At 38.1% G+C, this 27,453-nt stretch overlaps 5 protein-coding genes and 1 non-coding gene across 8 annotated transcripts; 4 read left to right on the top strand and 2 right to left on the bottom strand.

The window, feature by feature from the left end:
* The first annotated feature begins 840 nt into the window (after nucleotides 1-840).
* LOC116028266 (ketol-acid reductoisomerase, chloroplastic-like) lies at nucleotides 841-4,915 on the top strand. The gene is made up of 10 exons (XM_031269919.1): nucleotides 841-1,231; nucleotides 1,326-1,418; nucleotides 2,046-2,111; nucleotides 2,288-2,428; nucleotides 2,717-2,944; nucleotides 3,048-3,165; nucleotides 3,246-3,385; nucleotides 3,485-3,652; nucleotides 3,760-3,915; nucleotides 4,335-4,915. Exons 1-10 carry the CDS (start codon nucleotides 941-943, stop codon nucleotides 4,710-4,712), a joined length of 1,779 nt encoding a protein of 592 aa, XP_031125779.1. The 5' UTR covers nucleotides 841-940; the 3' UTR covers nucleotides 4,713-4,915.
* Nucleotides 4,916-7,203: 2,288 nt separating this feature from the next.
* Nucleotides 7,204-13,060, bottom strand: LOC116025050 (14-3-3 protein 9-like). 3 transcript variants are annotated; one of them, XM_031266125.1, is made up of 7 exons: nucleotides 12,872-13,060; nucleotides 8,673-8,979; nucleotides 8,500-8,587; nucleotides 8,192-8,301; nucleotides 7,919-8,067; nucleotides 7,733-7,785; nucleotides 7,204-7,628 (listed from the first exon to the last, which is right to left on the bottom strand). In XM_031266125.1, exons 1-7 carry the CDS (start codon nucleotides 12,942-12,944, stop codon nucleotides 7,626-7,628), a joined length of 783 nt encoding a protein of 260 aa, XP_031121985.1. In that variant the 5' UTR covers nucleotides 12,945-13,060; the 3' UTR covers nucleotides 7,204-7,625. The 3 variants fall into 3 exon arrangements, with proteins under 3 accessions (XP_031121985.1, XP_031121993.1, XP_031121976.1); XM_031266133.1 differs by lacking the exon at nucleotides 12,872-13,060 and adding an exon at nucleotides 9,349-9,548 and having other exon boundaries at nucleotides 7,733-7,782; XM_031266116.1 differs by lacking the exon at nucleotides 12,872-13,060 and adding an exon at nucleotides 9,349-9,547.
* An 845-nt stretch (nucleotides 13,061-13,905) lies between these two features.
* On the top strand, nucleotides 13,906-17,150 carry LOC116016445 (protein CONSERVED ONLY IN THE GREEN LINEAGE 160, chloroplastic). The gene is made up of 10 exons (XM_031256706.1): nucleotides 13,906-14,310; nucleotides 15,130-15,179; nucleotides 15,267-15,342; nucleotides 15,417-15,512; nucleotides 15,633-15,713; nucleotides 15,835-15,926; nucleotides 16,048-16,143; nucleotides 16,243-16,311; nucleotides 16,485-16,674; nucleotides 16,838-17,150. The coding sequence occupies exons 1-9, from the start codon at nucleotides 13,990-13,992 to the stop codon at nucleotides 16,624-16,626; spliced, it is 1,023 nt and encodes a 340-aa protein (XP_031112566.1). The 5' UTR covers nucleotides 13,906-13,989; the 3' UTR covers nucleotides 16,627-16,674; nucleotides 16,838-17,150.
* A 766-nt stretch (nucleotides 17,151-17,916) lies between these two features.
* TRNAT-AGU lies at nucleotides 17,917-17,990 on the top strand. Its single transcript has one exon. It is a non-coding gene; the product is annotated as a tRNA-Thr (tRNA).
* An 826-nt stretch (nucleotides 17,991-18,816) lies between these two features.
* LOC116001860 lies at nucleotides 18,817-20,506 on the top strand. Its single transcript, XM_031241812.1, has 2 exons — nucleotides 18,817-19,669; nucleotides 19,766-20,506. The coding sequence occupies exons 1-2, from the start codon at nucleotides 18,836-18,838 to the stop codon at nucleotides 20,450-20,452; spliced, it is 1,521 nt and encodes a 506-aa protein (XP_031097672.1). The 5' UTR covers nucleotides 18,817-18,835; the 3' UTR covers nucleotides 20,453-20,506.
* Nucleotides 20,507-21,069: 563 nt separating this feature from the next.
* LOC116018779 (plant cysteine oxidase 4-like) lies at nucleotides 21,070-26,272 on the bottom strand. The gene is made up of 6 exons (XM_031258774.1): nucleotides 26,117-26,272; nucleotides 25,196-25,539; nucleotides 22,870-23,015; nucleotides 22,645-22,792; nucleotides 21,566-21,772; nucleotides 21,070-21,463 (listed from the first exon to the last, which is right to left on the bottom strand). Exons 2-6 carry the CDS (start codon nucleotides 25,293-25,295, stop codon nucleotides 21,345-21,347), a joined length of 720 nt encoding a protein of 239 aa, XP_031114634.1. The 5' UTR covers nucleotides 25,296-25,539; nucleotides 26,117-26,272; the 3' UTR covers nucleotides 21,070-21,344.
* Nucleotides 26,273-27,453: the final 1,181 nt, after the last annotated feature.

The following is a 27,453-nucleotide window of genomic DNA, read 5'->3' on the forward strand; positions in this document are numbered from 1 at the left end:
TAAAAAAAATTAAATTATATAAGATTGAAATTTACCTATTGCATACAAAGGAGTAGTCAAAAAATAAATTAAAAACATTTAACAATGATGACTAATTTTAAGCTCCAAATGGCCAAGTACCACTATTAAATTACACAACTAATCTTCAAGCCAACCACTATTAAATATCAACAAGGTGTAAAAGAAATGAGAATAACATATTTATCAAAATGCTAACAACATTAAAAAGTTAACTCAAAGCAAGAAATGAAAACTAAACATGCTATGATAACAAAAGAATCAAAATACCCTAGAAAAGGAATGCGTGACTTAATAAAACATGATTTTCGTTATCCCGTACTAAAATGCTATCCGAGTTTGATTATTTCTAACATTATTTTGATCAAATTTATTTAGATTTGTCCAACTTTACCAATAAATTATTGTGTGGACCAATGGTCCACATAATATACTAAAAGTATAGTATTTTTGTATTGAATATACATTATTTGATAGCATCCATACAACTGGATTGACCATAGTCCACACAATAATAATTGAATAATACCATATGTATATGCAAATTTTCTACCATGACTAAAATAATAATTCACTCAACATCATATCGTACAAAGTTTTATTTTAATTTTGTGTGTTTAATAAATTAATACAACCTATTTTCAAAAAAGAAAAAAATAATACAGCCTGCTATTTAATTTTTATAATTTTTGAGGGATACATTTAATCAAACAGGTAACAAACGCAGACCACGTTTTCTGATTTCCACAACTTTGGTTTTTTAATCTGAACCAAACAGGCCTTGGCTACAAACCCAAACCTCGTCTTCATCCTTCACTGTTCATCACCACCGTATATAAAAGTGATAACATCACCTACTGAGAAAAACCCTTCTGTGAGCACTTCTTTCTCTCCTTTTAGTTTTATATCGCTTACGCTCAAAATGTCGGTGGCGGCGCCAACTTCCTTCTCCATTTCTTCCTCCGCCGCCTCTTCCAAAACCCTAAAGCCATCCACCGGAGCCTTGCCGCACAGTCTCGGCTTCATTTCCACTTCCGGCGCGTCGCTCAAGCCTCTCCGAGCTCGGATTCTTCAGTCCACGGGCACGGCCACAGGTTCTGCTATGGCGGCCGTCATGGTATCCGCTCCCATCGCCACCAAGTCGCCGGCTTTGCTCGATTTCGAGACATCCGTGTTTAAGAAGGAGAAAGTGTCCCTGGCTGGCCACGAAGAGGTATTTCTGTGTGTATTGTGGGTTGAAAATTGAAATGAGGGTTTGTTTGAGCTCAGTATAATGTGGGTTTGTTTGTTTGGTTGGTGATGTGCAGTATATTGTGAGAGGTGGGAGGGATTTGTTTAAGCTGTTGCCTGATGCTTTTAAGGGTATCAAGCAGATTGGAGTTATTGGTTGGGGTTCACAGGTAAGGTTTTACTTTTGCACTGAAATGTTATAGTGCTGATTTTTCATGGTTAACTCTTTTTGCCCCTTTTTGGGTTGCATTTTGTGTGATTGGACTAATTTTCATTCTTTGTATGTTGTTGGGCAATGAATAATGCTTTAAAGGTGTTAGCTTTATCTTGTTTTTCAAGTTTAATTTATACCCTTTGGCCAGTAATATGTAGTTTTTGCTTGTATTGTATTGTTATAGTGCTGATTTTTCATGCTTAACTCTTTTGCCCCTTTTTGGGTTGCATTTTGTGTGATTAAACCAAGTTTCATTTTTTGTATTTTGTTGGACAATGAATAATGCTTTGAAGGTGTTAGCTTTATCTTGTTTTTCAAGTTTAATTTATACCCTTTGGCCAGTAATATGTCGTTTTTGCTTGTATTGTATTGTTATAGTGCTGATATTTCATGCTTAACTCTTTTGCCCCTTTTTGGGTTGCATTTTGTGTGATTGGACTAATTTTCATTCTTTGTATGTGTTTGGACAATGAATAATGCTTTAAAGGTGTTAGCTTTATCTTGTTTTTCAAGTTTAATTTACACCCTTTGGCCAGTATTCCAGTAATATGGAGTTTTTGCTTGTATTGTTGCATATTGACAGGGACCTGCACAAGCACAGAATTTGAGGGATTCTCTTGTAGAAGCAAAATCTGATATTGTTGTTAAGGTAATAATACATTAATACTTCTTCCGTGCTTTTCCCTTCCCCACCAAAAAGGAAAACAAAATGATGAAAGAGTGAAGTGTTAAATATAGCTCTTTGCATTGTACATTTCTCTGTTTTTACTTTCATTTCTGTCTGTCTTATATGAAGCTTATTGAATTTGTACATCTGTTTTGTAGATTGGTTTGAGGAAGGGTTCTCGCTCCTTTAACGAGGCCCGTGCAGCTGGATTTACTGAAGAGAATGGGACCTTAGGAGACATATGGGAGACTGTTGCCGGCAGTGATCTGGTTCTGCTCTTGATTTCAGACGCAGCTCAGGTCAGTATGTCTCTCGAGCTCCACTTGTTTCACATGACTGCACCTGATGCTATTTCTAGTACCTTCCGCTAAATGCTAATCTGCACGCTCAACAGCTTCCTTGATGTGTGCTTGGCTACAAGTTGAATAAATTTTGTGTGACACTTCAACTTAGAACCCTGTTTGGATTAAAAATGCTACATTTTAAGAGATAGTAACTATGCTTAGGTCTTATATTTGTCTTAACATCTCAATGGAAGCAAATAATTATGATATAAGGATGTACTCAACATGATATTTGGTCTGCAGGCTGATAATTATGAGAAGGTATTTTCACACATGAAGCCAAATAGCATACTTGGGCTGTCGCATGGTTTCCTTCTTGGCCATTTACAGTCAATGGGCCTTGACTTCCCTAAGAACATTAGTGTTATTGCTGTATGCCCGAAAGGAATGGGACCTTCAGTAAGGAGATTGTATGTGCAAGGGAAAGAAGTCAATGGTGCCGGAATTAACTCAAGCTTTGCAGTTCATCAGGTTTCAGTGATTGGTTTTGTTTTTTCTCCCTCATGTTTGACTCTGCACTTTTATTTTCTATTAGACACGAATACACGATGCCTTACATTATTTTTTTATGCAGGATATTGATGGTAGGGCAACAGATGTTGCTCTTGGTTGGTCAGTTGCTCTTGGTTCGCCTTTTACATTCGCGACTACTCTAGAGCAGGAGTATAAGAGTGACATATTTGGTGAACGAGGTGAGAATGATTTCCTGTGATGGTTCTTTTTGAGTGAGTTTATGGTTGTGGCTAAGTCCCGTCTTTCTTTTCATGGATAGGCATTTTGCTGGGTGCTGTGCACGGCATTGTGGAGTCGCTATTTAGAAGGTACACTGAAAACGGTATGGCTGAGGATGATGCATATAAGAATACCGTAGAGTGCATCACAGGAATTATTTCAAAAACCATTTCAACACAGGTAAGTTCTTCCGTCTAGATTGAAGGTTTTAACTTTTAAGTTGTAAATTTGTTTTGTGTACTTTTCTCTTAGTTTTCTATTTTCCTTATTTCTCAATAGGGCATGTTGGCTGTGTACAATTCATTGAACGAGGATGGAAAGAAGGCGTTTGAAGCTGCATATAGTGCTTCATATTACCCTTGCATGGACATCTTGTACGAGTGCTATGAAGATGTAGCTGCTGGCAGTGAAATCCGGAGTGTTGTCCTTGCTGGACGTCGCTTCTATGTAAGTTGGTTTTGCTGTTTTCTTGGCGGCTCTTATATTTCTAGGAGTAAGAAGTGAATTATTAATTGTCGTGGTCGTATTTCTTACAATATGGGTTAATCATCCAGGAAAAGGAGGGTCTGCCAGCTTTCCCGATGGGTAAAATTGACCAGACGAGGATGTGGAAAGTTGGTCAGCGTGTACGATCAGTTCGACCAGCCGGTGACCTTGGTCCTTTGTATCCTTTCACCGCAGGTGTATATGTGGCACTTATGATGGCTCAGGTAAGTTCTGTTCTTCATCATTTGGCTAGCTTGAAAGTTTTAACTTTGTTATATAATGGCCGGGGATGGCAACGGGGCGGGGGCCGTCCCCGGCGGGGAATTGAAAATAGTCCCCATCTCCGTTCCCGTCCCTGGCCAATTCTTATTTAAAATCTTAAATTAGTATAATTTTAATTTAAAAAACTAAAATTTTAATTTAAAGAAATCAATATATATATATTATACTACTATTTGGGGACGGGGCGGTGTCCCCGACCCCGACATTCCCCGTCCCCATCCCCGTTCCCTGAAAATTTTCCCCATCCCCATCTCGGGTGGGACGGGGATCCCTGATTCCCGTTGGGGACATGGCAATTTGCCATCCCTAATAATGGGTAATTTGTGGCACGGTTTAATTTTTGTTCGTTTGTGGCTCTCAGATTGAGGTTCTGAGGAAGAAAGGGCATTCATACTCCGAGATCATAAACGAAAGTGTGATAGAGTCGGTGGATTCACTAAACCCATTCATGCATGCTCGGGGAGTTTCATTCATGGTTGACAATTGTTCCACAACAGCACGTCTAGGATCAAGGAAGTGGGCGCCTAGATTTGACTACATTCTCACCCAGCAGGCACTTGTAGCCGTCGACAATGGTACTCCTATCAACAGGGACCTCATCGGTAACTTCCTCTCAGACCCCGTACATGGAGCAATCGAAGTGTGCGCCCAGTTGAGACCCTCCGTCGATATCTCAGTGCCCCAAGATGGCCAAGATGCTGATTTTGTGCGTCCAGAATTGCGGCAGTCCAGCAACTGAGGTCTTCGAAGACCCCCACCCCCACCGCCTTAGCGAGCTAGATTCGTGAGTAAAGTTTGAATCGGAACTATTGTCGTTTAGGTTGTTAGACACTGCTCGTACTTATCCCTGCCTGAACATGAACAATGTTTGCTATTATCAGACTTTTGTTTTGCTATTACCAGTAATAAATAATCTTGCTCTGGACTGTTTTATTACATCAATTCTGTGGCCTTGAGATTTTTTGTAACACTGCAAGTTTATAATGCTTCAAGCATAGAACACAACAAATAAATACACTTAGGCCTTGTTTGGTAAATGGATGTCAGTTGATAGCGGTTAGCTGATTGGGTTAGAGAGTATAACTAGTTGATAATATTAGTTTATTGTAGAAAGATGTTTGGTAAATTAGCTATTAGTTGGTAGCTGTTTAATTTAAAATTAGTTGATAAGTTAATTATTTTACCAAACAGGGTCTTAATGAGTATGAATTTAATTGAGCTTGAATCAAATTGACTATATTGCTCGAGTAGTTTGTGAGCAACTCGACTTGTTTGTGAGTAGTGTGTGAGCAACTCGACTTGACATGACGGGCTCGTGAGTAGTTTACGAGCAACTCGACAAGCTTGTGAGTAGTTTGTGAACAACTCGATTTGAAGACTGATACTAAGATAGTGTGTAAAATAGAAAGAGTCATTGCCATTTTTGGTCTTACTGTTATTGGGGCATTGTCAATTTTAGTCCACTTCATTAATTTTTGCCACATTGCGGCTAATCTTATTTAGTCTTTGCCACTTCTAGTCCACCGTTAAAATTCTCGTCCAAATGGCCGTCCAAAACAGTGGTATTTTCGTCTTTTCATGCTTTGGTCATTTCCTTTACCCTTTGTAGTGATTTTCCTTACACATTTTCATTCAATGGAGACCTAAATCTTTCTATGCGGCGTCTCCTATTTTTGACGACTGCAAAGGGTAAAGGAGAAAGGAGAAAGGGACGACTACAAATGTGTAAGGAAAACCACTACAAAGGGTAAAGGAGATGACCAAAACATGAAAAGACGAAAATACCTCTATTTTGGACGACCATTTGATGAGAATTTTAACGGTGGACTAAAAGTGGCAATGATTAAATAAGACTGGCCATAATGTGGCAAAAATTAATGAAGTGGACTAAAATTGACAATATCCCACAATGACTCAAATAGAAATAAATAAATTGGTTGCGGGTTGAAATTTGAAATTGGGATCTCGCGTGATCCGTTGCGGTTGTGCATATATATACGAGTGCCATTGCAGTATTGTACATTGTAGTACTACTAGCGCGGGAACTCTCAGTGCCGGAACTAGTTCGTATTGTATATAGATATGGCGGATGCTGGAATCTTCGAGACGGTGGTGGGAGGCGGATCACGCAGAGCGAGAGGTAAATTGACGGTGGAGGTGTACCTACTCTTCATCGACAGTCACAAGGAGCTCGAACTTTCCGTCGATCATCTCAGAGAGGTCCTTCTCCTCTCTTCTAAAGATTCCAGATATTCAGTAATCGTATTTTTATAATTGTATGTATATGCATGCTTGATACGATTCAATCGCTTCCTTGATTATTGTGATGCATAATTAGTATAAAATTCAAACTGAGAATATTTGTTCCGGAAAATTGTTGTAAAATTTTCTGCCTGATTGAAGCATGGAAAGAAAATATAATTATCGTGCAATGCAATGATTTAAATGCTTTTGCGATGATCATGAGCAACATTGTAGATCGAATTCAATTTGTTATATTATAATTTTCGAATTTATTGATTCTACAGATTATTGATATGCATGGCTTCGGAAAGATGAGTAAAACTCCCAAGGTAGATACAGAGTCTATATTACTCTCTTATGATATGAATCCGAGTTCATATTTGTTTTTCTTTCATCAGTTAAATTTTCCTGCAAATTATGTACTACCAGAAACTTGTGTTGGAGGCTGTGGATTCATTGGAGCTGATGAACCCAGGGCGCTCAACGCTGCAAGACGACAGCGTATCATCTCATGTGCATTTGACTGTGGAAGAGGTGATCAAAGACCTTGATGATCTCAAATGGCAGGAGTGCTGTGTGACCTCGCTCCACACCTTCAATGGACTCAACCGCGACTCCTCCCAAGTCCAGTTCCAGAGATCTAAAGTTCCTGCTCCACCTCCACCCAACAAGAGAACGGGAAGGGCAAAGAAGCAAAAACTCTCGAGTAATGGTGACTCCATAGCTTCATATACTACTGATAATATCGACGTTGGACTGGCTGGAAATGACAGCGGTGGTGAACTCAGGGGCGAGAATTCAGCTTCGTGCTCATCAGTGACTGCAGGAACCCTAGGACTCAGTTGATGCAGGGAAGAAGGAGATGCCCGGTAAAGCAGGTTAGTTTACTCCAACTTAAATTGCGTTTTCATGTTTCAGCCATATCTACATAGCATTATAGAACAATCTGCTTCTGCATATAATTTTGCTCAAAGATACATCTAGAGTGAATATAAATGATTGTTAAAGACTTAAGAACACAATGATGTAATGCAGAGCCATGTAGTCAAAGGTTCTGCAGGTCATTATTGAAATCACAAGAGAGAGTTAGAAAGGATGAAAGGAACATATTTAGACTGCTGGCAGTAACCTGAAAAACAAAACCACCTACAGACAGAACCAATCTTCTTCTAAAGGCTAAAGCCATTCAACTATATGGAGAGAGGAGGAAAAGGCATGGTGATGCAAATCAAAGCACATGTCGACTTCCAAATTAAAAAAAAAAGATAAAAAGCAAGCTATAACAAGATACACCGACGACAATCAGTATCTATAACAATTTTAAGAAATAAACATGTCCCCACATGAATACGCATCCTCTCTTTTCTCCAAATACACATGGGAGGGAGGTATCAATTGTCTCCATCGTTCACTGCAAACACATGGCAATAAATGTATTTTCGATTGGTAAGATGTTCTGTCTGAATTAGAAATTTTACAACCGAAAAATAGAACAGGAGATATTTGACAACCCACCTCTGCATCCTCACCTCCAGCTTTGTTCTGAGCATCCCCCTTGTGAGCGTCTTCTGTCAAAATTGTGAACCATAAATTGTAATGAGACTCGAAGAGTCGAAGGCACAAGGCATTGTGAGATAAACAAAATATTTAAGAAACAGTAAGTAAACTCATTACGTCCTTGAGAAAAATGATCACATATACCTGCATCCTCCGGGATATCAGAAGTCCACAAAGTGAGATTGTCCCTGAGAAGCTGCATTATCAAGGTACTGTCTTTGTAGGAGTCCTCGTTCAAGGTATCCAGTTCAGAAATTGCCTCATCAAAAGCCTGCTTTGCAAGGTGACAAGCCCTGAAATTTTTTAAAAGAATGATATCAAGAACAGGGTTCAAAGCAATTATGCTCAAGGAGACAGATTCAAGTTCAATTGCTCAAAAGTATTGTGCTCAAGATGAGAAATGAGAAAAACGGACACCTTTCAGGAGAGTTCATGATCTCGTAGTAGAAAACAGAGAAATTCAAAGCCAATCCCAAGCGAATAGGATGTGTAGGTGGTAACTCAGCTTCAGCCGTAGTGGTAGCCGTCTACAAGAAATTAGAGGAATAATGAGCACACATCTGAGTTCAGAATTCAAAGTCAAGCGACAAAAAGAAGAAACAGAGATTATATGGTTAAAATGGTAGCCCTTGGCAAGCAAAATATGAAAAATCATTGAAACGTAGACCTTTCTTTTTGTTCAAAGTTCAAACATAGAAAGATCAATAACAGACAAGCATTTATACCTCATATGCTTTCAGAGAAAGATCAGCAACCTCTTTCTTATCGTTACCAGTTTTGAACTCAGCAAGGTACCGATAGTAATCCCCTTTCCTGCAACCAAAAACTAAATCAAACAAACAAAAACCCAAAGCCTAAGAACAGCAAACGACATAAACATTAAGCCAGATCCCCTCACATCTTGTAGTAAAACACAGTCGATTCCCCAGCAGTGGATGCGGGAATAAGATGCTCATCAATCACAGTCATAATATCACCGCAAATGTTGGTGAGCTCCGTCTCCACCTTCTGCCTGTACTCCTTTATCCTCTTCACATTCTGCTCATTCCCTCTCGACTCTTCCTTCTGCTCGATGGAGGACAAGATCCTCCACGACGCCCTCCGGGCCCCCACCACATTCTTGTACCCAACTGACAGCAGATTCCTCTCCTCCACTGTCAATTCCACTCCAATTTTCGCCACACTCTTCATCGCATCCACCATCTCTGCCATAATTGAGCAGCAAAAATAGCATCCTGGGTTAGATTCAGTCCAATTCCAATTTCCCAACATATACTCAGTGAGGAAAAAGAGACCAATTTTGACTTGCAAAAAGAACCAACTTTTGATAGTAATTGAAGCAAAACAGGACTGGATCTCAAGATACTAGTCAGTAACTCAGTATTCACACTCAACGGAAAGTTGAAATTTGAAGTTCTGGCGTTAGATCTTTCTGCTACTAACAGAATTATTCGAGTAATCAAGCAAAATTCAACTGAATTAAGAAATAAAACCCTAAATTGAGATCTTCAAATGTGCATAAACATATACATGCATACAGATCGAGAGGGAAAATAGGAGTGGGAAACCCTAACCGTCGTAGCGTTCGGCTTGCTCGGCGAGTTTGGCGACGTAGACGAAGTTATCGCGCTCGGAGGAGGAAGCCATCGCCGATCAAACTCAGACGTGTGTGTTGCCGCCGGCCGACGAGTGAGACTCTCTACACTTTCTCTCTCTACCTTTTTCTTTTCTTTTGGCTGCGCTGGCACTGAAGCGTGACGACTGACGATGTGTTTACTCGGCGACTATTTTTTGAGCGGTCGGGAGAGTGGACCCCGGTAATTGATTTTGGCGTAATTTCGGATGAAAGAAATTGCGATTAATTTCGATTTCGCCCCTTAACTTCTGATCTCTTTGAGATTGACCCCCCCTTTGCTGCAACTACCTGCAAGCTAACCAACCACCAACATTCGTGTAGACTCCGCCCATGTACGATTGGATAGATTTCCCACGTCGCCATTTAATGGGAGCAATTTCAGTTGAGACATCCTCATTTATTATTAGTAAATCAAAAAATTGTAATATATATACATATACATACATATATATTCTTTTTTCATCGTTGTAATGTCTTTATCAACTTCATAGGTCGGGAGACCGATCTTGCTCAAAATGATAAGTGGCATGTGAAATGTCTCTTCGGTTGTCTCATTGATTCGAGTCACTTCAGAGTAGGTATGTGACATAAACAATTTGACGGCAAATAGTTGAATGCCTAAGCCTTTATTGTCAATGGGATATTGACACATATAGGTTTAAACTCTAAACTTGAAGATTCCTTATCTCCCTACTTTGGAGATTGCTAGATAAGGTAAATCGCGAGATGTGTTTTAGTGACGCTAGGCCAAAGTACTTGCTTTTTTCCTAGGCTATGAGAATTTGAACCTAATTGTTGGATACTATATCCACACTTCAGACTTTTGACCATTAAGTTATGCCCCAAGTACATGCTTTTTATTATATAGTACATACTATATAAAAGCATGTCTATCCCTCAATAGGAGGGATTTTTGGACTTTTGAACTCTTAATGTAGTCTGGTTTTACCTTGTGCACTAAGATTTCTTGATATATAAAATTTTGCCTTTGTTCACATTTACTTATCTATTTTTCACATTAACGTAGCTTATTATTTCTGGATAGGGGTGTGCAAACTTTGGTTTAAGTTCAATCAACTGATCGAACTAAAGAATTTCAGTTAACTGTATTTTAAACAAAATACTTCGGTTCGATTAATGGTCAGAGGTTTTGTAAAATTTTAATTAAACGAATGCATACTCATATCATGGATAATAAAAACTACCAACAGTGATTTGTGTCGAGTGTTTATGGGGGATTGATGAAGACAAAAAAAGTGATGATGCCACTTTTAAGAGAGTTTGGAGTGAGTGGAATAAATGTTGTAGCACTGCATGTTGTGTCTTAGTCACTATTGACATGGCAGTATTTATATACATTGAGGGTTAGGGCATGATCAGTAAGCATGTTACCTTGTTGGAACTTGGAACCATTCTCAATGGTTAAAAAGTATGGCAAAAAAATTTACGGCCGTAGTCAGAAGTAAGATGATGACACTACATGTCACATGTTTGACTATATATAACTTTGAGTTGGACTAAACTTATATCGAATTGCATTATATTAAATATCTTGAACTCTAAATTAAACATTTGTCCTAAGAAATCTAATGAAAGAAAATACAACTATCACATATGCATAATTAATGTCTCAAATAATACTACATTTTTTTTTCTCTAATAAAATCAAAACACTTATCAAGAATTTTAAATCATTAATTACACTTATGACTTTTTCGTAGGGGTATGCATTTGATTAACCGAACCGTTTTAATCGAATTTTAATACTTTAACTATTAACTGAACTGAATTTTTTTTCAATTAATCAATCGGTTAACAGATAAACTGAAATGTTTTTAGCTAAAATTTTTAAATCTTTAAAAAATACATATAATAATAAATCCATAACTTCAATACAAAATCTACAGTCCAAACATCCATAGTCCATAGGGATTTCATTTTAATTTTAGAGATTTTACATTATATATTTATTTATTTATGTATTTAAAATTTTGGTTAACCGATAGTTTCGAACCGAATTAACCATTAACTGACATTTTACGAAACTCTAACCATTAAGCGAACTGAAATATTTCAGTTAAAAATAATTAACCGAAATTCTTCGATTCGATCGATTAATTGAACTTTCACTGAAATTTGAACACCCGTACACATCGAATATAATACTGTACTAAAAATATAGTACAACAGGCTTTACTGAAAAGTTGTTGAAAAAAAATCTAATCAATTTTCAGCCAATGTAATATATAACCCTTGTGCAGCAAGAAAAGAAGTCAAAAATAATGGTCGGTTTATAAAGCCAATCTTTTTTCGTTTGTCGTTTTTGTATTTTATATGGGCATGTAATCTGTGGTCTGCCCACGGTGAGGATACTACTAGAGAAGTGGGAATTGGGAAACAATGATTCCTAATATGTATTATAATTAAGTTTTCGGTTTTCCTATTTTGAATTCTGAACCGGATTTCCCTTTTTTCTTTTTCCTATATAAAAACCCACAAGCGTACGTTACGTAAACTGCAATCTCTTTCTCTCTCTCAAAATCGTTTCTCCCGGAAAATCAAGAACATGAGGACTCTGCAAACGGTGGGCTACCGGAGGGGCGACGTGGTGGAGGTGGCAAGCAACGAGGAAGGCTTCGTGGGGTCCTACTATGAGGCGACGGTGGTGGACGAGTTGCCCGGCGGCAAGGGCTACGTGGTCCAATACAAAACTCTGGTGAAAGACGACTTCTCAGGGCCGCTAACGGAGGCGGTTCCCGGCGCCGAAATCCGGCCGGAGCCGCCGCAAGTGACCGCCGCCTTTTTCCACATGTACGAGGAAGTGGACGCCTTCGACAATGACGGTTGGTGGGTCGGCAAGATCACCGGGAAAATCGGGAGCCGTTACTATGTCTTCTTCGAGACCACCGGCGACGAGATTCTCTATCACAAAGATAGGATCAGAGTCCATCTTGATTGGGTTCATCACTCCTGGGTTCTCACCCAACCCGAAACCCAAACCCAAATCGTTTCTTGATTTAGGCAACTTTATATACAGATAACAGAATCTAGTCTATATATGTCACAGAATCTGTAGAATCCAAATAGATACTCAGAAAATTCGTAGTTCTAAGACCTTTGTTCATCCTCAATTTTGTGTATGCAATGTCAAATACTAGATCTAAATGCATATAACATTGTTTACATTCTTGAATCAGTAAGGTTTCTGTGTATACATTACTATTGCTAATGCTGATTTCAACTTTACAAGTCATCTGATTCATCTCTTTGTTTGAAATTTGAAGTTCTGGAGTTAGATCTTTCTGCTACTTACAGAATTATTGGAGTAATCAAACAAAATTTCAGCAGAATTAAGTAATAAAACCTCTACTAAATAAAACCCTAAATTGAGATCTCCAAATGTGCATAAACATATACATGCATACAGATCGAGAGGGAAAATAGGAGAGGGAAACCCTAACCGTCGTAGCGTTCCGGTTGCTCGGCGAGCTTGGCGACGTAGACGAAGTTATCGCGCTCGGGGGAGGAAGCCATCGCCGATCAAACTCAGACGTGTGTAGTTGCCGCCGGCCGACGAGTGAGACTCTGAAAACACTTTCTCTCTCCACCTTTTTTTCTTTCTTTCTTTTCTTTTGGATGCGCTGGCACTGAGGCGTGATGACTGACGATGTGTTTAAGAGGGTGAAGATAGTTGGGGTAGATATACAGAACATATATAATCTCGTAGGTCGGGAGACCGATCTTGTTCACGTTGATAAATGGCATGTTAGATAGTAAAACAGTTTGACTATCTAAAATGGGTCTAAAACAAACTATATTTGTTTGTTTATGTAATGGATTGAGTTGGTAGAATTGAATCATAAGAGCATCTCCATTAAGGCTCAAGAGTTCGAGGAAATACGATTTTTCCATATTTTTTGGAGCCATGAGTCTCCATACTAAGTATTTTCAGTATCAAGAGATCCCTAATGACTTACGAGAGCTGTATTTTGAGGATCTTGTAGGAGCTAGTTTTCAGAGGAATGTCCCACGTGGTAGGGGGGTCCATGTAGTGTAATTTTCCCGGGTTTCCATCCCTCTTCTTTTATCAAAAAAAAAAAAAAATAAGAGCATCTCCATTAATACATTTTAGTGTGGTTTTAAGGAAACAATGCATATTTGGATCAGAAAGAGTGAGCAGAGAAAAAGAAAAAGAGTTTTGTAAAAGCTTGATTTTTGTCAATTATGTGAATCCCACCAAGAATACAACAATTAGGCACCAAAAGACTCAAATAGACAAATACTAATAATTTGCATGGCAAAGATTATTACTAACTCTATTATAATACAGCATTACGGATCGAACAAAAAGTAAATAAAATCAAAGATAAGCATTGCTTTGATTACACGACTCCCCCAAAAAGTGCTTTAATCCACCGGGGTTTCGCATAAACAACGAAAACGGTGTCGTATTGCAACTTCAATCGCTTTGTTGAAATCAACTGAAGTAGTGAGAACACCCATCACCACAGTGCACAAGGATATTTTCCATTTTGCGTCATCTCCATTTCTCTCCACCCAAATAGCAGAGAGAGAGAGAATGGTGGTATTGAATTGCTACCTCCCGGTGACCGCTGCATCTACGCCCATATCTCAAGACTCAGGCGAGGCAGCGTCGCAGCCAAGGCCGACCAAAATTGTACTGCCAAAGAAGAAGCCAATGAAATGGTCCACCGGGGTGGCACCAGGGGAGTACGGTGGCCCACCCACCACCACCAAGCTCCGGAAGTACTGGGGCGGCGATGAGGACCCTCTCACCTCCGATGATTTCATATGGAACAAAGAATTCATGGACCGTATGAAGAAGCTCATTCAGGACCCTGCTGAAACTGCTTCTAATCCTCCCTCTGCTCCTCCAAAGGTCTAATCTTTTTCACTTATGCTGTCATTTAATATAATTTTCTTGGCAATTGGTCATTGGGTTTTGAGTAAAGGTCTAATCTTTTTTCATTTATGCTGTTATTTAGTATAATTTTCTTGGCCATTTCAAAATATATATATATATATATATATATATATATATATATATATATATATATATAATTTTCTTGGCAATTGGTCATTGGATTTTGAGTTTCATACTTGTGTGTTTCTAGATGTTTTCAATTGTTGAAGTGAATGGGTGTCTATGATAGCTCTGGAAAGAACTTTTGCTGATAGCTGATTGGGTTAGAGACTCTTAGAATATGACTAGTTGATAACATTAGATGATTGTAGAGAGGTGTTTGGTAAATTAGTTGTTACATGATAGTTGTTTGGTATAATTTTTTTTCTCAAAAATTAATTGAAAAGGTTGTTTTGAATAGCTTTTTGAATTTTAGCATTTTAGAGCTAAAAAAGCTAATTAACCAAACACTTATTTTGATTTTTTAACTGAGTCAAACAACTAATAGTGGTCAAATAAGCCAAAATTGGCTGATAAGCTAACTATTTTATCAAACAGGGCCTTAGTCTTTTCTGTTGGTGCATTTTGTGGTTGCCAATCAACTACAATGTTATCTTTTTATCAGATGATTATGCTTTATTGAGTCTTAAAGGTATAGTGTGAATTATTATATTGTGAAGAGCTTGTTTGCATAATTGTATTGCATGATAAAAGCATATCATTTTGTTTAGTGAGCATTCTCCTTACAGCTTTTGGTTAATATGTTCATATATTTGTTGCTGGGTTTCAATACAGGAAGAGGAATCCGGATTTCTAAGCATAAACCGAGTCATGAGCCTTGACAGGTGTGATCTTTTGCTGTTTTTCTTTAGATTTTCAGTGCTTCTTATGATTCGTTCTCCTGCTAACATCATTCGATTTTGAGATTTTAGCTTGGAAGTTGACTTGAGCAAGGAACTGACAGCACCTTCAAGACCTTTCCTAGAAGAAAAAGCCGAGGAAACTCGAGTATGATAAGACCTTTCTTTGAAGTTATTTGCACCCTCTTTGGCTTTCATTGTTCCAAATGAAATGATTTGCAGACTAGCAAAGGCATGTCTCGAAGATGGAGACCAGCACCAACAAAGCGTGAGCAAGAGAAGTGGGAGAAAGCTACCAAGGCAGCAACTGGTGGCAGTGTATGTCATGGCTCCATGCTTTAATTGCTTCAAAAATCTTACAATTTTGCTCAAATTTCTCTATTAGGTTACAGGAAAGCACCAATCTGTTTATTGAGACTGAATTTCTCTATCTCCCAGGATGTGATGTTCAGAGAGGTGAAACGACCAAAAGGGGACCCCAAAGTATTGGCAGCCCAGTCTGCTGAGCAGTATCTTAAGGTATATTCTGATTTTCATTTGCTTTATGTAATTATGTAGCGTAATGGCCTTTGTAGAAATCTGCATTGTTTAGATTTTTTTTTCTTTCCTCTTAATATACATAGAGTATGTTTTGGTGCAGTTGAAAAACAAATTGCAGCTGCTCACCTTAGGCATTGGCGGTATTGGTGTGATATCAGCATATGTTTCGTATTCTCCTGAAATTGCAGCGAGGTAGATTCCTTTGCATTTGTTTTGTCTTTCACTTGTTTGTTTTCCTAGTTCCAACAAAAGATGACAAGCTTTTAAAAATTAGTGCAACTCAAAGTAAATGTTATTTTGTCATCGAGTACAGCTATGGTGCTGGCCTGCTTGGTTCTTTGGCGTATATGCGCATGCTTGGAAACAGCGTGGATTCCATACAAACAGAAGGACCTAGAGCGCTTATAAAGTACGTTTTCTTTTAAATTCTTATAAAGGACCTAGAGGCTAGAGGGTAGAATACTTTGGGTTTATTTAGTAAACTTACGGGATATTTTTATCCTTCCAGAGGAGCTGTTGGGCAGCCGAGACTATTGGTTCCTGTTGTTCTGGTCATGCTCTATAACCGATGGAACGAGTAAGGTTTTTTGCTACCGTAATTAATCTTCATAACGGAGATGCCAATTAAAATTGATTGCATACTAAACTTCATTTAGAGATCTCATTTTAGCAGGCATACATTATGCTTAGGTATTAAACTGAGTGTATTTTTCTTCCCATTCTGACTCGATATGATGTTCTTTTGCGAAGGATTGTAGTGCCCGAATATGGACTAATGCACCTTGAATTGATACCAATGCTGGTTGGGTTTTTCACATACAAGATTGCCACTTTTGCCCAAGCCATCGAGGAAGCATTGACTGTTACTGGACCCAAGAGGACTGAACTATAACTATTCCACACGCTTTGGGACACATCCAATGAACTCGATGGTCAATTGGTATGAACTTTATATTTATTACTAGGAGAGTTAGATATATAATTAAACACACACACCCTAAACCGAAGTGAGAGTTATACGATGTTAATTATTAGGATTAAGAATTATTCATGCTTTTAATTTGCTACATTTTATTTTAATTTTTTGTTGCTGCATTTTTCAGAAGCAGAAGTTTGAGGATTCTGCAACATGGGATATTAAAGAAAAATCAGCATCCACTCGACATTTCTATTGTCTCCTCAAAGAAATCATCGCGTTTGGGGAATCTGAGAATGCTACAATGTTTATTTATCGAAATGTATAGCTACATTGTTTATTTATCAAAATGTATAGGTGCAGAACATAATTAGAAACATGAAATATCCAGACCATAAAGTTATATGTTGATGTTCATCATGCCTGTTGTCAGAATAGCTACTCTAGTTATTGATGTCAACTTGTAATTCATTGCAAGATTATCCATTTTCATAACTCCATCCCCTCTTGCAAGAATGTGTTGTTAAGTGAGTTAGGTATCTTCTAGAGCTGTCAAAATGGGCTTAATGGGACTGCTTGGATTCGTTTGATGAGTTGGACTTGTTTAGCTCGATTTTTAGACGGATTGGGTTGGAGATTTCTCTAATTCAGTTGGTGGTACTTTATCTTCACTTGTTCTGTTGTTCATACATAAAATATGCAAATTATACTAAGGTTTTTACATTGTGGTTTGATGGTATCACTGTTACTTTTCTTAAGGAAGGTTTTCGGGTTTCATCCAATCAGGGTTGACAGAATTGTTGATCAGATACTGTTACTTTTCATAATGAAGGTTTTCGAGTTCCATTCAATCAGGGTTGACAGAATTGTTGAACAGATACTATTGATAGATTATAGTATAGAAGTATACTGCTTGCCCCTATCCTATTCCCATGCATACTAGGACTTTTTTCTATGTCTTTCACGCACCTTACCCAACATTCCTACCCGAATTTGTCTTGACGGCTTTTTTCTTTGTCTTTCACGCACCTTACCCAACATTCCAACATAAATCGTGCCTTGACGGCTTGAGCCAACGCTATTGTCCCGGTTCACCATTCTCTCAACAACCCAATAATGCAACCTGCCCATCAAACTGTATAAAATTTATATCTTATAATGTAAGCATCATTAATAGGGTGTATTAATGCATATAAGGATTGTCACACATGAAGAAGACTTCAAATATTTACAATATAAAAATATGTAAAGGATGCAGAATAACAAGCTCTCATAGCTCAGTTGGTTAGAGCACCCGCTTAGTAAGCGGGAGGTCTTGAGTTCGACTCTCAATGAGAGCATTTTTCCCACAATACATCCATCCTTTTGCCCTCACAAGCCTACAACCTTCCTTGCATCACAGTTAAGGTATGAAAATAAATACCACTGATTAGCAGAATATCAGCCTCAAGTTTTAAGATTTGTTGTATCCAATCATTTGAGTCTATGCAGCTACATTAGATGTTTAAGATGAAAGTTATGAGAGGATGATAAAATCTTTAGTGGAAATCCTATGAATTCAATTTACTGGTTATGCACTTGTACAAGGTTCATTTCTATAGCCGTACAGCTTATAAGATACAAGATTCCAGTTTTTCTTTAAAGAATTGATAAAAATGGAGGTTTCCATTAATGGAAGCTATCAAAAAAATAAAAAACTGAGAGGGGCTAATGCTCTTAATTCACTCTCAAGAAATCCCAAGTGCATGCATAAACCTGGTTACTGGGTTATTCTTTAGCCATCTTCTCTTCCTTTTCCTTTCTGTCTTTAAGGGTTTTCTTTAATTTTCCTGTTCTGGAATGTTTTGCAGCCAGTTTATATATATAAGGGAGGTTTTCTTTGGCAAAATGCATCTCCAATCAACCCAGAATATCAGTCTTGAATCCCAAGTTCCTCCATTTGTCAAAGGTAATTTCTTTAGGATTCTTGTCTGTCTTTTCATATGTTTTTTTTGTTGGGTTTATGAATTATGATGCTGGGTAGTTAGTAAAAAGTGTATTGTTTAGCTGAATGGCATAAAGTTAGAATCTTGGAGGTTTTGGAATTGAAAATGAATGGCTTTTATTGTTTTCTGAGATGATATTTAGAGAATTAGAGGGGCTGTTTGTGATCTGTTCTTGTTGTTCACAGGCATAAGCTGAGAACATGGTGCGAAAGAATCAGGACGAGAAGAAACTAAAACTTAACCAACCGATTTTGTCAGTAAGACGATCGGGGAAAGATGACAAACGAAAGATTGATGATTCTTCTTCCCTTCATAGTGTTCCTCAGGCTGCTCTTTACAGATCAGAATCGAAGCTGGATCCCGTGAGGAGTCCGGGAGTTGTGCCGTTTGTCTGGGAAGAGAGCCCGGGAAAGCCAAAGGATGGAGCGAAACTGCAAAATGATACCACAGGGAGGCCTCGTGTTGTTCCAAGGCTTCCCCATGGGAGAATAATGGCTAAAACTAACCAGCAATGCTTTGATAGTGAGATATCTGAGGATGAAGCATATGCAGAGAGTTCCAAATCTAAGGTGTTCTTTGTAGATTGTAAATCAGGGAGTTTTAAGGGCTCAGATGAACCGGATAGAACAAGTTCAGAAACTCGGGATTTCATGATTGGTCTGTTTCTGCCAGGGGCTAAGACGATGGCTTCAGAAACGCCTATATATGTTCCCGGGAAGCAATCAGTGGTTCACGAGCTGCCAAGACCGAGAAAGAATGTGGCCAAGGCTGATAGGCCTCCTCGGTTGCAGCTAGAGCCGAGTGGTGGATGGCATTGTTACCAATCCCATGATTGTGAAGACGACGAGCACAAACATGAAACATTATTCCCTGCTAAAGCCTGTGGAGTAGTCCCGAGATTATGTGTGAGAAGCTCGATCTTCATCCTGAATCCTGTGCCTGCAATGAGTGTAAAAACTCGGGTGCACACCTCTCCCGGGAGCAGAATGCAGAGATACTCGTTTGCTCGTTCGTGCACCGGACTAAACGATGAGGTAATTAACTTCACCTTCAACTTTAATTTCCTCTCTTCAACACATTAGTCTTTTTTTCCCCTTTCTCCAATTCTCACTATCTGCACTCTTGTTCAGATTATCTTTTCACAGCGCCCAATGTCTGGTTTAACGAAGCAGAAATCAGTGGCTAATGCCCATAGCGAACTGCCTCAAACACACGAAATGAAAGCTGTCCTTCCCACACAAGGATTGAGGGCTAATCCCAGGCTTGATTCACTGAGGTCATGCAAAAAATTCAGCAGAAAACTTCAGGAGTTACTGGCGGATCACAGTGGCTCAATGCGAGAAGATTCATGCTGTCGTGTAGAATCTCCAGTTCGGGGATCTGATTCTCCTGTGACAAAGATGAAACCACAACATAAACCCATCCTAGATTTTTCTTTCAGAGACAAAACAAAGCCTTTTGTTCAAGAAACTGTGGAGTTTGATCTGTTAACTTCTGACTATGAATTCAGTGCTAAATCAGGAAGGAAAGCTGATAAGCGTTACGAGCTCACAATCACCGCTCTTGATTCTGATAGCGAAGAAGAAGATGAAAGGTCCATAAAGCAGGAAGCTTTAACTAGAAAGTTAAAACAATCACAGGAAATGATGCATTTGGAGGTTCCAGAATCTCCACCTTTGCCCAATACTCCATCAGATTCATGGCTTTTCAGGACCTTGCCTTCATTGTCCATTAAAACTTCACCTTTAAGGCCATGCCTGTCAGAAAATCCAAGGGACCCAAGTTCTGAGGTGCAATCTGGTGATCCCCATTGTTAAACATTTAGTCATTTACTATGTTGTTGGAACAAACAATACATGCATTTCTCTTACAATGAACACAAAGGTTTTTGATAGAATCTTACACGGGGAATGGTCAGTTGATCTACAAGTTTTGTTAATGTTATTATAAAGTTTCAAGATAGTTATCAAGTAAACACTAGCCAATTTGTTCATTTGATATTATTTTTATTTTTAATAACACAATATATCATAATATAAAATATTATTTGGTAGGCCCCAACTGAATAGCTCAAACAATTGGTTTAGTAATTACAAAATTCCAAATTTAATTTTCTATAAGAGTTGTCTATTGACTTTCTTGATTTGAACTGATCAGCTATGCATAATCTAAGCTAATTTACCTCTTTGTGCATTGTGATCATTTGCTAACTAGGGTCACAGGGTGAGTTTCGTCCAAAACACATATTCGGGTAACGGTTGCAGGCTTTCACGTAAAAAAAAAATTATTTGGTTACAAAAATATTATATTATAAACATATTTTCTTTAACTTTTTAAAGAACAACTAACATATGGTGATGGCAAATTATGACTCCTGAAAATAAGATATGAGACTGAAATGAAAAGTGCAGGCAATGTAGTTGACACAACAATGTTTTGGGGAGAACAAAACAGAGTGCAATTTCTTTTCAAATAATAGTGTCTAACTGCCCACTAGTTCCAAGGTGAGGTCAGTAAACTAATGTATGGTAATTGGTATATTAATAAATATGTACATATGAAATGCCTATTCTCAGACCACCACAAGTCTCATTATTCTCACATTGATTATGAGACATATACCATAAATTAACCTCACCAATCACCAATACCCGAATGAACAAGTGCTCGATGTATCCAAAATCTGATTCGACAAAAACAAAATGAAGCCTAAGGTTTAATGGCGCGCCCCTTGTACTGCGCTCTCCGAATTACAAAGTCATCGGGAGGCTGAAACTCTTCCAACCAGGTCACTTCTGAGATTGCGACTCCATCTACATCAAGCTCGCCTTTACAAGGTAAAGAAAAGATTGCACCAACATTTTAATGCTAAAATGTGTCATGTGATAAACTCATAATGATTGAGAAATGATGCCATAATGTTCCGTTACCTGGAAGATCCCCTTTGGGAGACTTCCGGAAGTAAGTGCAATGCCGGCCATCCTTAGAAGAGTATGGTGGAGAGAGAATGTCAAGAAACGCACAAGGGGTAATCGCTTTAAAACAATGAATATTGCCGCCATTGCTTGGATAAAGAATTGTGGTACCACATGGATCGCTCATCTCACAATCTTTCACAACCCTTGCTGGTCTTGCACCTGAAACCCATGAAACAGAGCAATTAATGAGAGTACCAAAAGCCCAGATAGATGAGAAGAATAAGAAAATCTGTCATAATGACAATTATGTCTATACTCGATTAAATTACCTTTAAGGATGTATCATTTCAAACAAATTTTAACCAAACTAATTTGCACAAGTATAGACCAAGTCTTGTACATATTTTGCAGTTATACTATAAAGAACTGTAATATCAATGATCAAAAGCCATAAAATTATAATTAACTTTACATGTAATGACTATTCAAGATATGTTACATGAATACTCCTTTGCCAGGACCATCTAGATGGTATGCTAAAGAGCTGGATGAAGTTGCTGCTTAAACTAAACTAGATGAGTCCATTTCATCTGCACATCTAATCTAATATGGAGTTAATCAATCACAGATCTGATTCTCCAAACTATATGCAAGGTGAGTCATAGTTCATTCATCCACTTTGGTGAAAATAAAAAATAAAAAATAAAATTATAGACATATTTGTCTAGCCAGGGACCTATCAGGTGCATATACAGCTATCCATTATTATGCTTAGCTTTAAATTCCAAATTTCTGTTTTGCCAAGCTTCAAGATGAATTCTCAACTCTTAGAACTACTCTCATGTGCATGCCCCTCCAAAAAAACATTTGCTAGAAAAATTTTGCATTTGCATAAGACAACAGTGTGAAAACAGTACCAGCAGAAATAAGAAATAAATCAAATAATTAAAGATCCAAATATTCAAAGAAAAGTAAGGAACTATAAACTAAAAGTTCCAGAGTCTGGGGTGATCAAGCATGAACCAATTAGTATAGTGCTGTAGTTCAACTCAAAACTTTCAGATGCAAAATATTCACTTCAAATGACACACCTTGAGATGGATCAGAAGGCCCTGGTACATCTATCCAATCGTATGCTTTCACTAATAAAGAACCATACAGTAGCTTACTTAACACTGTCATCTCAGGATGGTTATGAAGAGGAATGACAGAGGAAGGAGGCATGCAGAATATTCCGATCTGTAAAAGTGTTCAACACACTTCCAGTGACAGAACAAATCAATAAAAACCCAGTAAAAAAGATTTGAAAAACTTACAGAAAAGCTATCACACTCATGTAAATGCAGGTACTTGATAGTTGGCATTGACCGAAGATTTCCGTTACGCACGCGCAAAGTACCAGTCCAACTTCGTACCGATTGTGCCTCCTGTTCAAGACCGACATCAGAAGGCTTGATTTTGTCTGAAATAAAAGGAACGCCACAAAAGTTAATACTGTACAGCATCGGATATTATTAGATGCACCAATCTTACTGGCTACACGATACCACTCCAAAACTAATTACCATAAGTTTGTAGAAATTGTGTGTGAATCATTGGTGTTAGGCTCAAGCTTTTGGGCAATTAGTTGAAATCGTGTATCCAAACTCTAACTGCCAACAACTATGTGCGGTCACAATGTCACATAGCTTATGCTTGAATAGCTCCAGTGCAGTTAAACATTCAGCCTATCTGTTTATGCCATTCACTAGGTTGCATAGATTCACTGCAAACTAGCTTGTGCTAATGCATAGAATTTCCACATAAGTCAGTCTAATGACAAGGGGAAATGAGCATGATGGTCTGACCCAAACTAAACAATCAGCCTCTTCAATATTTCGCCAAACAATTTTATAAGCTAATCCACAGTTCAAATACACAAAACCAATGCTGGGTTGATCACACTTGTCAAGAACACAGATCATCTTAATCTAAATTGCAAATACAGTTTTCATTTTCAGCAAAGGATGGTAGAACTGAGTTAATGGATTGTACAAAGCCCATGTCATAGCACATTTTTTCTGTGGTGGTAAAAGAAGAAAAACCATATACCACTAGTCTGATCTGTCAAACTGTCAGTGGCATAAAGGTTACATGCCTCTAACCTGAATTCAAGGGCAACTGCAATACACTTCCGCGATGGGGTCAACAGAGTTGACCCCACCGGATTTAAAGAAAATAATAGTGTATGTGCGTGCACATGTGTGCGCGTGTATACTCTTAGGTTGTTTAAGATTGTTGAATGAATCCACTAAAAAAAGTGAAATTTATATTTAGTGGGGTCAAAATGTCAAACTTAATAGAAAAGTGATTAAAAAGAATTGCAATATATATTCCAAGAGACCAAAATGTAATTTACATTTAATGGAGACAGAATTTCAAATGTCGTATTAATTTTTTTTTCTAATTTGAATTATTAGAGAGAGAGAGAGAGAGAGAGAGAGAGAAAGAGAGAGAGAGAGAGAGAGATGAGTGTGTGTGTGTGTGTCCCACTGATCCAAATCCTGCAATTGCCCCTGCTTGCTTTCAATCTTTGGAAGGTGATAAAAATTTTCCTTTTCATTTTAGCCTATTGAAGTTAGCACATTTGACATCATGAGTGGTGTTGTTCTCTTATGAAAATTGAAGCTTAATTTCATTTTTTGCATGTCCTACAAGCAAATCTTCAACCAAGTTCTATGAAATCAAAAGACAAAGAAGTCTAAAAGAGAACATACATCTGGAAAATCCAACTAAACTATGAGCTATTACATTGGCCAACCAATCCACTTAAACTATGAGCTACAAGTTCAGCCAACCAGCAAATATTTGGGTACAAGGCAATTCTCAACTAGATCATATCGATAAGTTTACAGCCAACTAGCTTGCAACATGACTATCCTACAATGTTCTCATGTTTTACCTTTTCTAAGGACTGTCTTCAACCTCAAAAAGGTGACACAACTGATAGGATAACATAGAAATGTTCCATAATATCATTATTGAGGATAAATATAGCATAATATTTGTGTATCCTCACTAAAACCATAAACTTTTAGTTAAGACAAAACATAACATTATATATGATACCAAAACATGAAAAAGGCCATGGATATGAATCTTGCATGCTGCTTGTGACCAAAATATTTATGTTTTTGGCCCATCAGAAAAAAGGGTATTTGGCCTAGATGTTAGGGACATGTTGAGGATAAATATGGAGTATAAAGTAATAAACATGTTTTCTCATTGACTGAAGGGCATAATAATTATTCCTACTTCAATTTCAGGCCCACAATTAGCAAGTCAAACATATCCAGCACCTAGCCTAGTTGGTCCATGTGGTCCAAAACCTAGCTTCACAAGCAATATAAGGTCAGTTCAAGAATACGTAATCTGATAAACATTCCATAAGTTATCATATAATAGAATCTATCAGCATAGAAATAATAAATTAAGTACAAACAAAAGCAAATAGTATCACTGAACTGACTACCAAGTCGCATGGCTGATTAAAGTGATCAACAGGCTTGAAAGCAGATAGCATAGTGTCAAGAGAAACTTAACCAGCTACTAGGGTTTATGAGGAAAGCATTAAGCAACCATCAATGCGTTGCATCCTCCTACCTAATAAAGCACGGACTTTTTCAAGAGCCTCTTCTGAAACCGGCCCATTCGTCGAAAGTGCTGCCTTGCAAGTATTATAAAGCTTTTGTACAGCTGGCATGTTTAGCAAACTTTATAGAACTTCTACACCAACCACGGCGTAGGCACTGAGAAAATGGTCTTATTGGTTGTAAGAGCTAGCTAAACACGAAATTCCTGTCTGAAGGGTCCTCTATTTCACTGAAGACCCTTCAAGAACATACTTGGGAAAATCCAGACTTTATATTGCAAAACCAAAGTGAAGATTTTGCATCCACATGTTGCTCAAACGATCCACTTTTGCATTGTACCTTCAGCGCCACGTACTGAACAAACAACACAAATATAGAAGTCAGCATTTCAAACCCACAACCGAAATTCCGAAAACTTTCAATCAAAATCTTAAAGGACACATTTCCTATTTCCAGCTGCAAATGCCTAACTCTGCAGCCATAGACTATCACCAATACAGCATTCTAATCTCAAAGGCAACAAACAATTAAACTGATTTACTATGTACCCCATTAAATTGTTCAAAAGCCACATTCCATACATGCCAAGCCAAAAAACACTCCAAAAAAAAAAAAAAAAATCTAAATCGGAAACGCCAAAACAAATCGAATATGCACAAAATGCTGCACATAATTAAACGGAACGGAGATTATGCTCCAAAATTTTGTGATCACTGAGCTGGAAAATGAACACATCAGACGGAAATGCAAATTAGATCATTACAAAATTTAAAAATTTCAACTAACAATTAAAAAGTAATAGCGCAAGCGCATATCAATACAATTATACAGACAAGTACGTATATGTATATGTATATAGGAATAGCAGTAACGGCGTTCATGGACGGCTGCAAGTATAGTGAGAGAGAAGTGAAGGTGTAGAGAGTCGTACCTATTCGAACGTTAGCTAACAGAGATGGCGATGGATGAAGGGGAAAGAGAGGGAGATCGCGCGAAGAAAGGGAGAGACGACGATTGATTGCGTTAGCGTAAAACTTGATCCTGGGCCCCCTTTTTGGAGCTCCGGCAGAGATCCGACCTGAACTGCTTTTTTTATTTTTAACTTTAGAGCAATTATTACTAAATTAAAAGATAAAAGTCAAATAACGCTTTTAAATGAATATTGATTGTATAAATTAGATCTCTAATTGAGCAATAAATCTTGGCAAAAGAAACTCCTTTCTAGAGTGGGGAAGGAAGTGTTGTTAAAGAATGTAGCGTAAGTCATGTCGATTTTTGCTATGTGTGTTCTTATTGCCACGAATATTTTGTCTCGCAATTAAGAATATTATGAATCGGTTTTGATGGGAGAATGGAAGATCTAATTCACGAGGTATCAATTGGATGAGCTGGTCTCGATTAACTCTTCCTAGATGCAGCGATGGAATGGGTTTTAAAAGGTTACATGATTTTAATATCGCTCTTTTGACCAAGCAAGGTTGGTGTATCCTAACAAATCCTAGTTCCTTAGTATGCATAATTTTAAAGGTCAGGTACTTTCCTTATAATTGTTTCCTATCGGCGAGTTTAGGCCACAACCCAAGTTATATTTGGCGTAGTATTCTTGCTGGGCAGAATCTTCTTAAGGAAGGCGTTTGTCGCATGGTAGGGGATGGTAAGGATACTCTGGTTTGGGGTTGGAGATGGCTGGTGGATGTTGATGACTCTACTCTCCATACTGATTGTATTGAGGAGTTGCGCCATGCAAAAGTGCGCAACTTAATGACTACTGAAGGGACCTGGGATGAGGAGCTAGCTGATCCGTGACATTTTTCATACTCATGATGTTAATAGGATCCTAAGCACTCCTATTTCACCCGACCATCGCGATTCTTGGTGTTGGGAGGGTGATATAAGAGGTCAATATACTATGAGACATGGTTACCATTTGTTAACTTGTGCCCTTCTCACGCAAGAAGTTTTAGTGGTGTTTGTGGAATGGCGAAGGTTGTAGAGCTTGCTGGTGCCGCCGAAAATAAAGAACCTCTTGTGGTGCTGCATGAGACATATTTTACTTGTGCGTGAGGTTCTAAAAACCAAAGGGGTGTGGATTGGAGGAGGTTGTCCTCTTTGTAACTTCGAGGTCAAAAATATTCCTCACATTTTATGTGAATGTCCGGTAACTTGTCAACTTTTGGGCTGTGATGATGTGCTACATGAATCATCTTTTGTGAAAACAATCTTGCGTGATCTGGATATGAAAGTGTGTATCACTATGGTAGCCCGGTT

The sequence above is a fragment of the Ipomoea triloba genome, chromosome 1 (genome assembly GCF_003576645.1).
Source record: "Ipomoea triloba cultivar NCNSP0323 chromosome 1, ASM357664v1".
In the NCBI taxonomy this organism is placed as follows: domain Eukaryota; kingdom Viridiplantae; phylum Streptophyta; class Magnoliopsida; order Solanales; family Convolvulaceae; genus Ipomoea; species Ipomoea triloba.